This window comes from Neopelma chrysocephalum, unplaced genomic scaffold (assembly GCF_003984885.1).
Source record: "Neopelma chrysocephalum unplaced genomic scaffold, ASM398488v2 Primary Assembly neopelma1_24, whole genome shotgun sequence".
Classification (NCBI taxonomy): domain Eukaryota; kingdom Metazoa; phylum Chordata; class Aves; order Passeriformes; family Pipridae; genus Neopelma; species Neopelma chrysocephalum.
Window position 1 is genome coordinate 21,992,547 of NW_020897693.1, and position 17,856 is coordinate 22,010,402.

Here is a 17,856-nt window from a genome sequence, read left to right on the forward strand (position 1 = left end):
ACTGGTCTTTTGTTTTTTAAAATACCCTTTTCCTATTTTTAATTAAGTCTTGCAGAACTCCAGAGATGACAACTCCTGCTCTTCCCTTAGCCCAAAAACTTGCTATCTTGGTAATACAAGGAAAGTAGCTTGGTTTGTCAGTTTTTTCTTGACAGATACACACTGGGTGTCACTCATCCCTGCATTTTCTTTTTTTATCATTGAACTTGCATCTAAAGACAAGAATCTTGTCATGGCTCTCTCTGACCATCTGCAAACAATCCAGCCTGTTGACTACCATACAAGCAGAAAACCTTCTTTGGGATTGCACTTGCCTCCCCTTTGATGTGCAATAAATGAGTTGTCTCCTTATTCATTGCAAGAGAGCTACATGTAAACAAGTGAAAAGACAGAGACGTGATGAGGAAGCTGGTCAAATGCACTTGAAGCAAACAGTGTGTGGCCTCCTCTGTCATGGGCCGGGGGCTGCAGCCTCTGATGAATGCCACTTCCTTGTAGCCTAGGAAAAAGCATGTTTTGTAATAACACAGCTTTCCAGCATGGCTTATTACTTGTCATCTCTGAGGATTACAAGGTTATGGACAACAGCTAGAAGATACTATTTCAGGCTCCCATATAGTGAGGGATGACCTGCAAAAGTAAAGTATGAAGGCTCCCATGTGAAAGGGAGGTGCAAGGACATGTAAGGTGCAGGGCCTGACTGCTGCACTGGGTTTGGGGAGACGGTGCTACAAGATCCCACCTGGTTGTGGGTCCCACCTTCTCCAATCACCTCTACACTCCTGGTGAAGCTTCACAGTCTTTCTAAGCAGCCTGCATAGATCAGACAGCTGTCAAACACAGAGACACACTCTGAAGCATGTTTTAATTCAGCCTGAAGGCTTACACACAGGAGAGAAACATCACAGACTGCAGAACCCAACCATAAATTGACACTTAATTCTGCAAAAAGGAAAGTCTCCTTCCCTCTCCTAAGCACTGCAGGGGTAACAGAATATTATGTAGAAGAGAGAAGTTCTGGAAATTAGGATTAAACAAGAAACCACCACAAGACACTGGAGCAAAAGTTATCTATTTTATTACAAAACCAAAACCAAACAGATGCCTTTCAGTTTAACAAATGATGCCATAGGCAGAAATGTGCTGGGGCAGGGTAAGTTCAATATAAACTCAAGCCATGGAAAGCAGTGCCTTCACACATATGAATCCCACCATAATGCAGTTTCCTCCAACATACTATGCCCTTGGAGGATCAGCAAAAAGGGAAAGATGACTTGCACTGTGGGGTCCTGGTTCTCTTCTCTGCTGTTTTCAACTGTCATTCAAAGTAGAGCTGGAGAGGCCCAGGAAGACTTGAAAGATGAGGAGACATGCACAGTGTCTGCTTCCAGACACAACACTGACACTCCCCATGTCCCAGCTTCAGTAAAATGCTACTGATGGAAGGAAGAGCAGAAGAATGCTTACCACCACCAGATAAGGACACATTTGGCCTGGCAGCCACATGGACTGGCCAGTTTTTTGGCAATGAAAGCAACAGAGGAAGCAGGCAGCTGAGGCTCTTCTGATGAGTACAGTGTTTGGACAGCTCATAGCATGGGTTGTATTAATCAAGACCAGTACTGTCTGCATGATCCTCCAACACAAACCCAGAACAAATAACCTAATATCTACTTGGACATTACACAATCATGCTTTTTGGGTCTTCCATGGCAGTGTACAAGTATTACCAGAAGCTGCTCAGAGACCCACACAAATCAGGATGCGGGGACTTGGACTTGTCTTGTAAAAGGAGAGCAATATAATGCTTGGTCCCCAATCCATCCATGAAGTCAGCTCTAGCATAGCAACATGAACACCCACTAATGCCAAAGCTAATCGACAGCCACCCCTTGTCTGGCTTCCTTGAAGAACTGACCCAATTTTAATTGCAAACTTCATGTGAATGCAGGCCTCTTGGAGGGGAAGGACACAAGGATGAGAAAAAGGAAGTCAGCAGAAGAATTTATGTGACAGGTAGGAGTGTTGGCTGGGTGATTTATTTGCATTTCCAGAAGAAAAGATGCAGTGAGTTTTAGCAGCTCTGTAGTCCCCCCACAATCCTGTGGGGCATTGCCCAGCCCCAGTGCCTGGCTGACAAAACTCCTATAGGCATCCAATTGGTTGCTTCTGCTGATGCAACTATACATTAAAAAACAAACACACAAACAAACAAAAAACCCCCACCCCTCCAAAAGACCCCAAAAACCCAAACCACCAAACACCAACCAACCCAGCAGCCAGATTTTAAATTCCTAAAACTAGCATATTTAAAAGGAGAGGGTTTTTTTATACATTGGATTCATTCTTTACTCCTACAATAGAATTAGTGAGTGTGCCAAGGACATTTCTAACTATACACTAGACCAAATTATTTCAACACACAAAAGATATGCCCTGGGCATTTAAAAAAAAAGGAAGGAAAAAAAAAAGGGAAGAAGCAATCAAGAAGGTGGGAGCTTGCAGACCAGAAAAGCACATACATTGTATGTGAGAAACCATGAATATCCAGCAGCAGGATCTGCTCTTGCTAGAGAGACGACATCTTTATATTATGGTGGTGTGATGTATATTTCAGAGATTACCAGAGGTGTTTTCAACCAAGCTATGTTTTGATTAGCTCCAATCTACTTCCCAGAAGTTATTACTACTCTTAAACAGTTACTTACAGAACTATTTTTTGTCTTTTCTTTTTTTTGTAACTTTCCATTTTGCCAACAATCACTAACTTACTGCATCAGGACACTTTTTTTGGTGATGTATTTATCTAATACTATTCTCATGATGACATGACACAGAGTGAAGATGCTGTGTTGTAACATCTTTTACCAAAGCAACAGGGATACAGACTCAAAGAATGACTCCAGTCTCTACAGTAACCCAGTGCTGTTGCAAGCAATTGTTGGTGTGATCTCATTAGCATGGCATATCATCATCTCTGACTACAGTTTCTTCTAACAGAGACAAGTGGCATAAGGGTCACCAGGTCTGAAGTGGGAGGCTGCTCAGAACAGGTGAGTGCTGCCAGTGGTTGGAAATACATAAAGCAAACACTGTCCCATCACACTCTGCCCAAACCTAGGACTGCTGATATGGGTGCCCCTGCAAAAGAAACAACTTTGGTAAAACTTCTAGTTGTTGAAAAAGCCCCTGTGGCCTCCAAGAACACCAGACTCCTCACTCCAAGCCTTCACTGTTATTGTTCATCAGGCTCCAGTGTCATCTTACACAGGTAACACTGGTAACAGCAAATTAGGAAGAGTGGATGCTCTAAGCTAGGCAGGCACACCACTGTGCAGGAGGGAAGCTTGGATTCACAATCACCAAGGACAAGAATAGTCATTTCTGACAGACAGTCACCAGTGAGCTCAGCCCAGGCTGTAGTGTTGAAACATAAGTAAAGCAGACACTTTACATAAGCATGATTGTGTCTTTCTACATTGACAACTCTGTTCTTTGCTCTTCAGGCAAGCAACAGGCAGGCTAATGCTGCTTTTAGCAGGATTCTTAGTATTTTTATTGTTGTATGACATATAGATGAACACTTTGTCAGAGAGGAAGATGTACAACTTCCTTTCACTGACTTTGCTAGACCTACAGCTCCCACACCCTTCCTACAGCATTACATTACAAAGGCATGGCACACCTTTCCTAAGTATATCATCTGAGCCTGGAGAGCAACGCAATTGTAATTCATTTCTGTCCAACTTGCAATAGGTGCAGAAACTACTTTTATATGTCCTTAATACAACCCTTTTCTATCCCTACTTTAAGCAGCTTTGCAGTACAGCAATACTTACATGAAATCTGTGCTCTCAAAAGCACAATTGTGAGTTGCACAGGCTTTACAGTAAGAAAGGGGGTTGAGATGCTCTCAAGAAGCATTTGGTATCTGGCACACTGTATGCACATCTGCAAGAATAAGTCATGCTGATACACTGGCTCCTTTCCACATGGGGGTGTTAAGGTTTGCCACTGAATGACGGTTTGGTGGCAGAAATGAATGCATTACTGTAATCCAGTAAAGGCAAAGTGTCTCTCTAGCCCTAACAGCCTTCAAAAGCAAAGGGAGGAATAGAACAGTGACTCCAACCCTGTACAAGACAACTGTACAATTTACATATATATTTATATACAGTATATAAAATTCTTTGAGTCCCAGTGAACTCAATTTTACATCATCAGTAGCTGTTCCAATTTTAAAAAGTCATGATCCTGCTTCTCTCCACTCTCCAAAGTATTAGATTATGGCATTGAAAAGCAATTAAAACCAAACCCAAACCAATTATTAAAAAGTGCAAAAATTCTGGGTGCCACTTCTGCTACGCTGGATGTCGCTGATGCTGCATGCTTGCTCACAAGCAGCAAGGTGTCTGTCCGTCTGTCACTGGATCTTTCCTTCCTTTGGGTCAGCTCTTGCCTCCCCTTCCCGTCTTCTGCTGCTACACCAGGCGACCTACTGAAAGGGTGGGGTGGGCAAGGAGGAAAAAGACAAACAGAACAGAAGCAGGACAAGTGAGGAAAAAAGGCAAATTAAAACCAAAAGAAACCTGACTGATAAAGATACAGAATAGCCTCTACTGAAGCCATGGCCCCAGAAGGCTGAGATCCCGGAGTAAGCTGTGAGGCTGAAAACAACCAGGGGCTAATGAAACAGCTTTGCTGAAAAAAGCACTGAATGATTCACACAGAGCCTTAGGGACTGCCATATTTTTAAACATAAACGACCACTTTCCTCCCCCTCCTTGGAAATGGGCATGCAGTCTAGGGAAACAACTGGTCTCCCTCTGCTCTTCTGCCTGCCACAGCTGACACAGAAGCCCACTGCTGCCAGGTTGCCCTGCCACCATCTCCCTCAACGGCTACAGCCAGCTGTCTCCTCCCCTAGAAGACAAGCAGGTCTCAAAGGAGGCCTTTCTTCAGAAAGCTTTTGTTAAGTCCCTTATCAAAGATTCTTAAAGAATCAAAGCTCTTACAGGATCAGAGCAAGAGCTCTGTGGATTAATTACAGGTGAAAACATGCTAAAGAGAAAGCAAAAGTATGGACTTGACTTTCAGAAATTAGAAAGGTTACATCACTGGGAAAAAAGGCCTCATTGGGATCAACATGCCCTGCCACAGGGGGCAAATACTGTCAAATGCAAAATTACTCCAGATAGTCATATTTGAAATTGACTGCACAGCTCTGCAAACAGCAATTGCAGTGCTCAGTGAGCAGCTCATAAAAACAGTAGATTATCTTCAATGTCCATAAATGCAACGCAGAGTGTGAGTGGGGATGACTTGTCCTACACTGAGCGCTCTGAGTGACTAGGAAAGAGTCTGAAGCCACAGTACGCACTTGTTTGAATACCTCTGCTCAGCTTTTAGCGGCAGACAAAAATCAAATACATACTCAGAACTGAGGACACACCAAGAAACATCACTACATCAGTGTATAAGGTTTAGTTGATCTTTATCTTCAGTTCTCCATTCAGTCCATCTCAACCAGGACCACATATGGTCCCCAGAAAGGTAAGGAGGACAGCAAGAGGTACGGGAAGACTTCTGTCCTTAAGCAAATACATAGCCTAGGCCTTTTCAACACAAAAAGGAGCCTAACCAGATATATGTTGGATGGCTATAGAACAGGTGGGGGAGTAGGCAGGGGAGAACTGCTCACTGCTTCTTACAGTCCAAAATGAGAAGCACACAATGGAACCATGAGGCAGCAAGTCTAAAAGCAAAGCAAATAATGTTGTTCATGCCTGATGAAAGGGTGCAATTCACTGCCAGAAAATACAGAGGAAAGCAGATCTGCACCATGAAGAGCATAGTGTCTTCATGGAAACTTGTCCATGGAGTAATATAATGTAAACACAACAAATCACCTGAATTATTGCTTGCTAGAAGGGAGAATAGAAGAGGAGAGTATTCATCCCATAGCTGCTGTATCCTATCTAATTCCTCAGCAATGTACTGTCTGCTCCAGCTAAAGACACAGAGCTGGACTTGGAGATGATGCAGTGGAGCTGCATGTTGGTATATTCACACCTCTTACGAACAACTTTGGTTTCCATCTGTTTCTATATTGCTGTTTGTGAACATGGGAGAGCAGGGGAAAATTAATTCTGAAATACATGGGTATCACAGAAAAAAAGGAACCATTTTGACAAGATACTCACTGAAAGGGTTAAGGCCTTGTCTTTTTCCATTGGGCAAACTGCTCAGGCTACCTGTAAAATCCAAGAACCACATTAAAGGCAATAAATGCTGTGGCATGACAAAGGGGGCTCCTTGTTGTCTGTTGCCAAAGGGCAGGTTCAAAGGAGCCCCTCTGAGCATGCTCACAGCAAGTCCTGCCAACGCTCTCTTAAGATTCACATGCAAGAGTTTGACTAATATGCTTGACATGACAGATGTTAAATACCTGGTGTTGTAGTAGCTGAATGTCATGAAATCCGGAGGTTTGGTGGGGCAAGAAACAACAATTACAAGGTTAAACTGAACTGTGGAAGGAGAAAGAAGAAAGGAAGGATACAAGTACTGTCATGAGGTTTCCCCAAGCAAGCAAAATAATGCTATGTAGAAAGAGGACAGCCAGAAAGAGCGAAGGTGCAGGCAATACAGATAGCCCGAGTTTATTAAATCTTTCACTTGAACCAAACAATCAAACAGGTGCCTAAAATCAAAGACCTGAACTCATAACTGGCAGAAAGGCAGAACTGTGATTGTGTTATAACAGGCACACACATCCTACACCAGATGGAGCTCATGACAAGGGCCTCTTACCTCAACAATAAACCTATTCCTATCATGTGTTGGGTACAGAGAGCTCAGGGATTAGAGGAGCTCTCAAAAGCATGTCACATTTCCTCCTAGCTGCTTGGTCTGATTTCAGAGAGGAATTAGCTGAAAATGGGAACTCCAGCTCCCATCCAGCAGCAGTAAGCCTATTGCCACCCTCCACTCTGCCCAGCCGAAGACTTTGATTTGTGCATGCACATGAGTTGACTGCACAACTTGCTCTGCACATCAAGTACTCTGCACGCTGGCAGCTACAGCACACTTTGCTCTGTGGAGAGACGAGATGGGCAGAAGCTCAGAGGGCAGGGGTGAGGTGGAGGAAGAGCCGGGGGTGGGGAGGCTGGGCTGCAAGATGGAACAGAGCTGCTGGGAAGGACAAGAGGGGGAGAGAAAGCTGGTGGTGGCCAAGATTGAAATGGGTCACAAAGCACAGCCTCTTGGCTTTAGAGACCATTAATACGAGAAACTGTGTAAGCACACTAAGTTATTCGAAGGCCTCCGAACACCAGCCTGGTGCCAGCCACCTGCCCTGGCACGATCAGCGGAACCGCAACTTGATGATACCTGTGCCCAGCCGCCCACGCACGTGCAAAACACCAGAGGCTCCACTGCTGGGGTAGAGGCTCATCCCGGGCCGAGCAGCACTCACAGCCCAGAGATGGCAACTGCAACCTGGGCCCTTCACAGGCTGCCGCCGGGGCCCTGGAAGGCACTGCCAGGCCACGCATTGCCATCCCGCCCAGTGGCCTGGGTAAGCCAGAGGGCATCCCAAAGAACCCTCACCCCCCTTTAGCACCCAGAGCAGGTAAGCCTACAGCATGGTGCTGGGAACGAGCACTATCTGACTTCAGAAAGAGGTGAATGAGCACTATCTGTCTTTGGAAAGAGGCAGGGAGCTCCAAGTCGGTGTGTGCAGAAGGCAGGAGTATCCCTCCCTGCCCTGGCTGGTGTGCTCGGGGTGGGGCACAGCCCCATGCACCTCCATAGGGAAGCCACACTGAGGCACTCAGAGAGCATCGCCTTCAGCCGACTGCCTGCCATATAAAGCCAGGCCTTTAAAGGGAAGGCAAAACCCTGCCACAACAACGCTGCACAGAGCAGAAAGTTGACACAAAAGAGAGGAAGGAATATGGCAGGTGGTGACAGTGGGTTACTAACATATACTTGGGAAGCCCTTGGGCATTACAAGGTAACATCCCATCACTCAGCAAGTTTCATAATGGAGAGTGTTTGCTCAGCCTCACAAGTACACTGTTTTGAGTAACACTGGATTAGGCCAGGTGTCTTTCAAAAGAAAAAGCTCCAAGGAAACTCCAGTAGCTTTTTACATGAAGAAATGATTCCTCAGACTTACTGAGCAAATCTCTCACCTTCTGGGAGAGCTGCCACCACCAGCTTTGTATTCTCAATACATTACTGATGTCCTGATTCATCGCTAACTTTTGTGAAGATTAAAGGCAAACTACAGCACCTCTACAAACCTCCAAAGGGGGATATCCAAACAAGAAAAAAATAAAACCAAGCACTGAACCAGTGGAGCTCCTTTGCATTCTAATCTAATTGTAACTAGATGCACTTTAAATTTCCTTTTTAGTTCAGTCATTACCTGGTTATAGTTTTGTCATGGCTGCTCAGACTGTTGTTTTCTACCCTCATTGGTCCAGAGGCATTTCCCAGGTGACTGCTCTTTGCTACCTTCTCCTACACAGCTGCTTGCACAGTAGTGATATAGAGTGACCTCAGTCCCAGCCTCCCAAGCATACAGAGAATCAATTACTTCTGAAGATACCAATAAGAAAGGTCCCAAGCATCATTGAATGAAATCTGCTGTTCAGATTGTCTGTTACTTTTCCTTCTTTCTGTAAAATTTCCTCAGATCCAGTAGAAAGTGACATGCTTTTAATTACACACACAGTTTTTAATTAAGATATTTTGATCCTGTTTCTGGACTGTGGTCTTGGTGGCTGGGTTCCACCTCAGAAGTTCTCATGGCCTGTGAAGCACGCCCAACACCTACCATCTGACAAGCTCTTGGACAGCAAAGCAATCACGGGATCTGAGCTGGCAGAAGGGAACTTCCCATCAGCTGGCAGAGGGATATTTCTTCCCTGCCTATTCCCTTAGCTCCTCTTTAGGCAGGCAGAAAATGCTGACTTATTCTTCTGAATTTGGAAGAATACAGAGGCAAAACTCAACTCCAGCATTTTGCAGCCAGCACAACTAGCATAAGCCTTACTCAGATGTACAGCCCTCCTCTCCAACATCACTGGACTCCAATTGATCTCGGGTCCAGTAACTTTCCAGCAAAGCTTTGCAGTGTGTGTCTATCTCCTCTCAAGGACCCTGCCTTTTGACTAATGCAGAGAGCTAAATTTGTTCTTTGATCACAGATGGTTCCTCCCTTAACTGAGGCTGTGCAGACTGCACTGAGGAATGCTAACTTTTAACAGTCTGTTTTCCTTCCACAATTCCTCAAAACAGACAATCCTAGATCTAATGATGGTAAAGACCGTTTCTGGCATACTCCAAGCTAAAAGCCCTCCCTACCTGTTCTGCCCCAGTTTAAGAAACTATTTGCAGGCTTCTGCAGATCCTCAAAGGCTGACTCTATGTGGCTGCTCCATTCTGAGATTCAGAAATGGCATTTTTCCATGCGAATGGCCCTTGATAGAAACAAGTCAGGTTTAAACAGAGGGACAAGAGCTGTGCAAAGTGGCAACCAGACCTAGTAGATTTTCCAGCAGCTTTCTAGACCACCATAAGGATGGAATAGGAAGGGTTTCTGACAGACTGGACAACTACTTTCCTCACTGAAGAACCACTGGCTGGCAGTACCCACATATTAAGTTACCACAGGCATTAAGAACCTGTTGAAGAAGGGAAGAGAGAGAGAATTATGCACCTCGCACAGATTTGATCCTAAGCTGGAAAGAGCTCAGATTCAGATTTGTCCTTATGAATACCCCAGCTGAATCCTCACACATAAATCTCATTTATTTAGACTCTTTAGTCCCTGAGAGGCATATAAAAGTAGTGATTTATCTATGCCCTATGCTTCCTTTATGCAACACTATTTCCACATTTGGATGGAATTGGCCACAAAAAAATGGCGAAACACTGACAAAAACACATAACATTTAATATCTCTATTCCTCAGCATCCCAAATGCTACAAAATTTGTATTATGTTTTATTTTCAAAATCATTATAAGTGCTCAATTTGCCGAGCAGGAGGCATACTCACCTGGAATGATGACCCACTTAATTTTAGTCCTTATGCTACTGAATACCCAACCACAATTTGGAACATCTGAGCTAAGTTCATTTGTAATGACGTATATCAAGGGGAAATTATGACTTTCCTTGCCTCCTTCCAACCCTTCCTCATCCAATCCAGACCAGAAAAACCTTTCAAACAAAGCTTTTGTTAAAACAAAAACATTTCCATGAAAAGTTTTGGTTTCATCTGATGGCAGTTTACAACTGAAAGTACATCATCAAAAAGGTTCCCAACTAGCTCTTGGCTTGAACCTACAATGACCTCAGCCCCAGCAGATCTTTGGAGGCCATGGTACAGAGAAAGAAACAGACAGCAAATACGTGGACTAGTTGATTGACTACATTCACCCATGATCAGGATAAGGGGAAGTTAGAGAAGGGGTAAGATTGTAGAATCATAGAATGGTTTGGGTTGGAAGGGATCATCTAGTTCCAACCTCTCTGCCATGGGCAGGGAACCCTTTCACTAGACCAGGTTGCTCAGAGCTCCATCCAACCTGGCCTCCAGGGACAGAGCACCCACCACTTCTCTGTGCCACCTGTTCCAGTGCCTAACCACTCTCACAGTAAGGAATTTTTTCCTCATACCTCATCTAAATGTACTCTCAGTTTCAAGCCATTTCTCCTTGTTCCGTCACTAAATGCTCTTGTAAAAAATTCCTCTCCCTCCTTCTTGTAGGCTCCCTTCAGGTACCAGAGGGATGCAATTAGGTCACCCTAAAGCCTTCACTTTCCCAATTCTCTCACCCTTTCCTTGTAGGAGTGGTGCTCCATCCCTCTAATCAACATTGTGGCCCTCCTCTGGGCTCGGTCCAACAGATCTGCGTCCTTCTTGTCCTGGAGACTCCAAACCTGGATGCAGTACTCCAGGTGGAGTCTCACCAGAGCAGAGTGGAAGAGCAGAATTCCCTCCCTCACCCTGCTGGCCACACTGCTTTTGATGCAGCCCAGGACACGATCGGCTTTCTGGGCTGCAAGTCCACATTGACAGCTCATGTCCAGCCTCTCATCCACCAGCACCCCCAAGTCCTTCTCGACAGGGCTGCTCTCCATCTGTTCATCTCCCAGCCTGTACTGATACTGGGGGCTGCTCGACACAGGTGCAGCACCTTCCACTTGGTCTTATTAAACCTCATAAGATTCCCATGGGCCCACTTCTTGATGCCATCCTGTTCTTAGGTGTGTCAACCACACCACTCATATCTTGGTGTTGTCTGCAAATCTGCTGAGGGTGCACTTGATCCCTTTGTCTGTGTCACTGATGAAATTAAATAACACTGGTCCCAATACAGACCCTTGAGCAACACCACCGGTCACTGATGTCCATCAGGACTCTGAGCCATTGACCATTACCCTCTGGATGCGACCATCCAACCAATTCCTTATCCACCAAACAGTCCACTCATCACAACCACTTCTCTCCAATTTAGTGGGAGACCATGTCAAAGATACCAACTGTTTCTAAATTTAGAAGTTTTTATGAATAGAAAGCATAGAAAACTTCATGATTTCTTAAAAAAGATCCATCACAAACCTGCTTACTGCACCTCTAGAGTATTTCCCTCAGTTCTTTCCTACACAGTAGTACCTGCTCCCTGCACTGCCCCCTCCACTGCTTTTTAGTCCTCACCATCCTTTAACTTATCCATTTATCTTTGATCCTCAAGGCTTATCAGGCCTGCAGAAGGTATGTGGAGCTGTATGACAAAATAAGATCAGAGCCCCTTTTTGACCACAGTCCTGTCCTCATACATCAGAAGAAAACATGAAAGGTCAAGGTTGCGTTCCCAACAAACAGTTGGACAATCAGGCACTCACAACGTCTCTCTGCTTTCTTTCCCCTTAATATGGGCTCAAAGTTTCACATTTTCTTTCTTCTCTACCTTTGATTTTTTTCCCCTTCCATAAACTAAATTTTGAACAGTCAGTTGGCCAAGGCAGCAGATTCCAGAGAGTCTTATTCCAGGCCAAATAGCAATAAAACTCATTTGGCATATCCATCTTATTGGGAAGGTAATAAAAATAAGGATTGCTATTTTGGTATGTCATTCCTCAGTAAGGTACTGATGACTATAAAAAAAACTTTCACTGGGCTAGGGAAGCTGAATGCTTCTTACAGCTGACAAGTAATGCAACATGCTTATTATGGTAACTAAGATGTTTACAAAGCACCTAGAAAATGCAACTTCCCAACACCCAAATGTACTGACTCCCTTCCCACTTGTGCTAAACCTGAGAAAAGACCTAAGGAAATGTTAAGATGGGACAAAGAAAGCTACCCACCCTTCCCAACTAGCACGACAGTTATAACAAGAGCTGTCTGCACAGTCAAAACACCTGCACAGGATATTAGTCCCCTGGAATCTCCCTGTTTGCCTTCTCCTGCCAAGCAAGTCTGCCCACAGTCAAGAATGACTGATAATTATTGAATTTGGGTTGAACAGTTTCAATTCATAAAATTTCCAAAAATACCCATTTGGTTCAGGTCCCAACAGATGATGAGGTGAAGATGAAAAAGCAAGAAAAGGCAGGAGGGTGGGTTGATTGCTCAGGCACTAAACAGAAAGGAAAATAGATTATTCACATGCCTTATTTCTCCCCCAGTCTTGAAGTACAATTTAACTCTGAAAAGGGAAACAGTATATCCCTGTACTTTCTTTCTAAGTTGTTCTCTCCCCATCATCCACTTTCCTGCATGCCGAATTTAGCAATGAAAGTAAGTATTATATCTGTTAGTCAACAGGGTCTCCAGAGAAGGCTGGGTCTGTGCTGACTCATACATCATCCAACCTCCATGGTCGAGACAACCCAATACTGTTAGCAGGGTATTACTCAGAAGGGTCTTGATCTGAACTGCAGTTTCCAAGGACTTCTACAGTACAAAGCAGAGTTCTGGTCAAGGCTCATCTGTTGCCCTGTTTCTGTATAGTCTTAGCACAAAGGTCTCTGATAAGGGATATAAGATGGAGCCATAACACAAATAATGAACTACATTTGCATGGCAAGGTATTAATCCCACTCATTTTCTCACACAAACTGTGGCGCTTTTGAAACAGCTGGTAGAAAACATTCCTGAGTTTGTCATAACTCCATGTCAGCTTTTATTGTCATGCAACGGGGAAGAAAAGGCACTCACCTCCTTCCTTGTTGACTCCCAAACACCCTTTCAGCTCCTGAAGCGAGATCGACTTGTCCTTGTTGAGATCACAGTAGTCAGTGAAACGTCGGGCACATTTCTTGGGCTTGGCTTTCTTCTTTACATAACGTTTGAAAGGCTTTAGCTCCCGCTTGTTGATATCATCACTGCTGTTGTTGTCCAGCTGGCTGAAATACCAGTGTACCACTCGCTCCTCTAGTGTGTGGCTGGGGTCTGGCTCAGAGAACCTGGAACAGAGGAAGCACAGGCGCCCCAAAAAATGAGTGCTCTCACCAACACTGTCAAGCATATGCTGAGGAGCAAGAGCTGCTCATCAAATCAGGCAAGTGTTATGCCATATTTAAAGAAGGCAAAAACCACAGGTCTTCCAACCTCCTCCTTTTAGCTGGGCTCTATTGAGAGAGATAAACTTTTTCTGAAAATGTCCTTTAGCATTAACAAGTGGTGCCAAGAGAATCTTGGACTCTGATACCCTCAGTAGCTCTGGTTCTCCTCACACCAGTTGCTGAAACTCTGCCTAATCCTGGAACAATCCCCTTTAGAGGGTAAGAAGCAATATCCTTGGTCCTTCTGACCGTTGGGTTCCCATTCGAGTTACCAGCAGGGGAGCCATGAGTGTCAGCTGTCATGATAGTTTTTCTGACAGCAACATCTAGACTTCAGAAAGGGAACAAATTAATTTAATGCAAGAGACATTCGTTATTTGGAAATGTCCTTGGCAAGATACAACATCTCCCTGTATCTGTACTCCTGTGCTGTATTTTCAGCCTTTTTAATGCTTTTCACGTGGCTGATTTACACATAAGAGTTCCACAGCAGACAAACACCACAAATCCATTAAAAGCAACACTACAGATTTGGCAACTTCAGTTTGCTTCACTTCTTACTCATTGTGATATTACAAGTTTGATGCTGTTTGACTCATTTTATTTATGTGGAAAACAACAATATCAGAGAGGAAGAGAAGAAAAAGAGGAGGAACAGCAACAGCTATAGATGCACAAATAGAGAATGCTGCCTTTCAACATCAAGCCATCACTGAACAGGCACTGTTATGTCATACCATTTAAGCAGTGTCTAGTGCTCTGCAACAGCAGTAGGAAAGGGGTTATTCCTCAGTGATACTGAGAACCAGGGAAGAAACTCTTTCTAAGCTAGCCTGTCTTTTCTCCATATGATGAGCATGCCAACAGAGAAAGCTGAAAAGATGCTGAAATGAGGCTTGAGACTTAAGCTTTTTGCTTCCAAGAATAAAGCATTTCAGTGCATGGAAATCAGTGGATAGGTAGTCAGACATGGTACACTGGCACTGGTTGCTCTGACTTGTTCCAGGAGACATACCCAGCTGCTGCCTAAATTCCTTCCCCAGGAAGGAAAGAGGAACAGTTTCATGCTGCAGGCAGCCAGATTATCCATGTGAATTTGGAGTATTCTAGTTGATGGGGAAATACAAACCCCAGCACCTTATAAAATGTACTCTAAGACTGTCACCAACCTTGTTTCAGAAACTACTAGGATCTATATTTAAATGGTCACTAAAAATTTCTTTGTTGGTAACTAGAAGGGAGAAAATTCTTTTCACTTTCTGGTATGACCAGTTTTGCCTTTAAAACACAGCTACAGAGCCTGAAAAGTAACCTTCCCACCCTACCACCATGGTAAATTAAATCATTAGTGATGAGGAATCTATAACATGTAGAAAGCAAGAACTGGCACTTAGATGGAGAACAGAGATCCTCATTAATTTTCTCTGATAGCTTTAACAAATTACCTTAGAATATAGAAAGATGGTCCCTATCCAGAGATCCATGAATCCTTACAACATGTAAACACTCACAGAAGGGAGAGGCAAATAAGCTGCACAACAATTTTCCCAAGGTTTTCCTTTAAACTATCTCTATCATTTAATTCTTAGCTGAGAGGCAGGCTGGCATTCAGTCACAGAACCTGGTTAGTGAACAGTGGAATAAACACTGTGCAGGAGAAAGAACAGGTTAGGAATAAGTCTGGGGGGGTTTTGCTAGCCAAAATACCAGGCAAGCCCATAGATTCACCTGTGGACAAGCAGAAATTACAAAAATCTCCCCAGGAAGTTAAGGGAGTGCCCGGATTTTCAAAACTGTATACATTGACCAGGATGACAGGAGAGAACAGAAACACATCCTCCGCCTGGTTTTTGTGACATTTATTAACATAACTATTGGCCTCTCTCCCCTTTGGAAAAGAGCTGGCTATCATTTGAAGACTAGCACATTTCCAACAGCCTCAAGGAAGTTCTGTATTGCCAGGAGCAATATTCTGCTTTTGCTGAGATAGAAGAATAAAACACGAGCTTTTACATGTAAGATTCCCCTTGTCCACACCCTGGCTTGCGCTTTGTTTCCTGAAGGCCCACAACTGGAGAAGCAGAAATGGAAAAAGTAGCAGAGCATCTTAGAACCAACATCAGAAAGACAACAGATAGGAACACAAGCTTCTTACTACCCGCTGAAGAGACACTCAGAAGCAGGACTTAAAAGTGCCTCTTTTCATAAGGAACACCAAGGAAGAGCTCTTATGAGTTACCAAGAGAAGCAACACAACTCTCTTTAGCACTTCCATACAGAAAATCAGGGAAATCCACAAGTTAATACAAATACATTGACTCATGAGGTGATGATAAATCGATCTTTGCCATTACAAACATGCTGAGAGCTCATGCTGAAAACTGCAGCATGCTAATATAACTAAAGGGAATTAGTTTAATGGCTGTGACTTTAGGAGGAAGGAAGATACAGCCATTTCTGAGTTTATACCACTTCCTGTAAGCTACCTTAGCAGGACTGGAATTCCTAAGATATTTGCCTGCTCTCTCTGATTATCATCCAGAATGCTGGCACAGGAAGCATCCACATCATCTCAGTTCAGCCATACCTCCCTGGCTCATGAAATTATATGATACACTAATGAAGGCTGAGGTTACCATACTTTGACTTTGACAACTGCCCATGCAAGGCATTTAGGCAACACCATGAAACATGAATTCATGCAACTTTGTAGCACTACTAGGCCACCTAGCTTTGATAACATGCCATGACACCAACCATACCTGTCGGGTCAGCTGAAATAAATCTGGGGCTCTAATTGCCCTGCAAGCACAGACTTGGCAAGAGTATTCCAAGGGAATTTCCTTCTATTTGCCCCTCCCCCCCGCCCCTTACTGTTGTTAGAGAAATAAATCAGCTCTCAGATGCAAACTTCATCTGTTGGGCTGCCTCTCTACTCATTCAGACTATAAAGGCATCATAAACACCAAGACAGAACAAAGCTGCCTTGTACATTCTCAACTTCCAACATCTCTTGCTTTAACATCAGTCACACTAAAATCCACTGAATTCCAGTACCTCACTTCAGTGTTGTAGCAGCTTTGTAAGACCTAGTAAAGGCAGACATTACCAAAATATAGATGGTCTTCTCAGGTTGACTGCACTACAGCTGTACTTACTTGTTTTCCTAATGGTTCCTCTTTAGCACTCTGTGGCAAAACAATCAATCCCAAGGAATGAGTACTAGGGTAGCAAGGAGCTGTGTGCAAGCTGCTTTTCCAAATGTAACCTGCTGGACTGCTTTTGCACACAATCCAGCAGGTTTAGCTCAATTAGCAGCATAAGCCCGCCGACATTCCAACAGTGAGGAGAAGCATGGTCTGTCAGTAACAGCCTAGGACAGCAAAACTGCATTCTCAGTTGTCTTAAAAATTTATTAGCATCAAGTATATAATTGTCTCTAAGTAGGCTTTTGCTCCTCCTTGTGTATAATGTGCTAAGAGCTCTGTCATAGCAGAAAAATACTTATTTCTTAGGTGGCTTATGCTTGGAGATATGTGAGTTAAGGTACTGTGACTTTTAACAATACTATCTTCCAGCTGAGGCGCACTTCAACAGAATACTTCACATCATCTAGTGTAACTGGGATACAGGCAGAACGCACAGAGGCTGTGAAAAAACATGGATATAACACTTTTGTAAGCTGTGCTGAATTCTGAATCAGAGAGAAGACTGCTAAAAATATCAAATAGGCAGCTTGAATATGCACTTTGCATGCCATCTGTAATGCTTTCCAGTCCTCGAGGCTCCTTGCAAGAAAGGAGGAGTTAACTAGCAGGAAGGACCAGGGAAGAAGGGGAGATAAATACAGTGTGCAATCACGTTATCCTCCATAGAACTGTGCTGTCAAAGGGTAATATGACCGCCTAAATTTTACCACTTAAATTGAAGTCCATTCCTGCCAAAGCTGATCCTTTGCTCCCTGAACACTTGCAGCCCCATTGCATCCCACTGCACAGGCTGCATGGACCCACAGTACTGTTGCAGTGACAAAAAATCCTAATACAAACTACTGCTTTGACAGAGAGCAAGGTTGCAATCTCTGAAGTACCCACCAGATGATCACCTGTTTGAAGACTTTTAGAAAATCTATTCTTCTGTAACACAAACTCTATGTAGCAACATTAGCAGCTGAGGCAGAAGGAGGGAAGGGCAGTAAGACCAGCCTAACATCACCTAGATGGACTGCAGAGACTACAGACCACAGGGTTTCATCATTCCAGGATGAAAG

General features: G+C 43.9%; 1 protein-coding gene across 9 annotated transcripts in view; it reads right to left on the reverse strand.

The window, feature by feature from the left end:
- Positions 1–2,753: 2,753 nt before the first annotated feature.
- Positions 2,754–17,856, reverse strand: part of SMOC1 (SPARC related modular calcium binding 1) — a 132,970-nt gene continuing 117,867 nt past the window's right edge. For 3 of the 9 annotated variants that reach the window (XM_027707814.1, XM_027707789.1, XM_027707764.1), the window contains 4 exons: positions 13,240–13,487; positions 6,449–6,463; positions 6,204–6,254; positions 2,754–4,498 (listed from right to left, as the gene is read on the reverse strand). In XM_027707814.1, coding sequence (XP_027563615.1) covers positions 4,482–4,498; positions 6,204–6,254; positions 6,449–6,463; positions 13,240–13,487 — 331 coding nt within the window. In that variant the 3' untranslated portion in view covers positions 2,754–4,481. The remainder of the gene's footprint in view (positions 4,499–6,203; positions 6,255–6,448; positions 6,464–13,239; positions 13,488–17,856) is intronic. The other 6 variants (XM_027707796.1, XM_027707777.1, XM_027707771.1 and 3 more) reach the window with 5 other exon arrangements.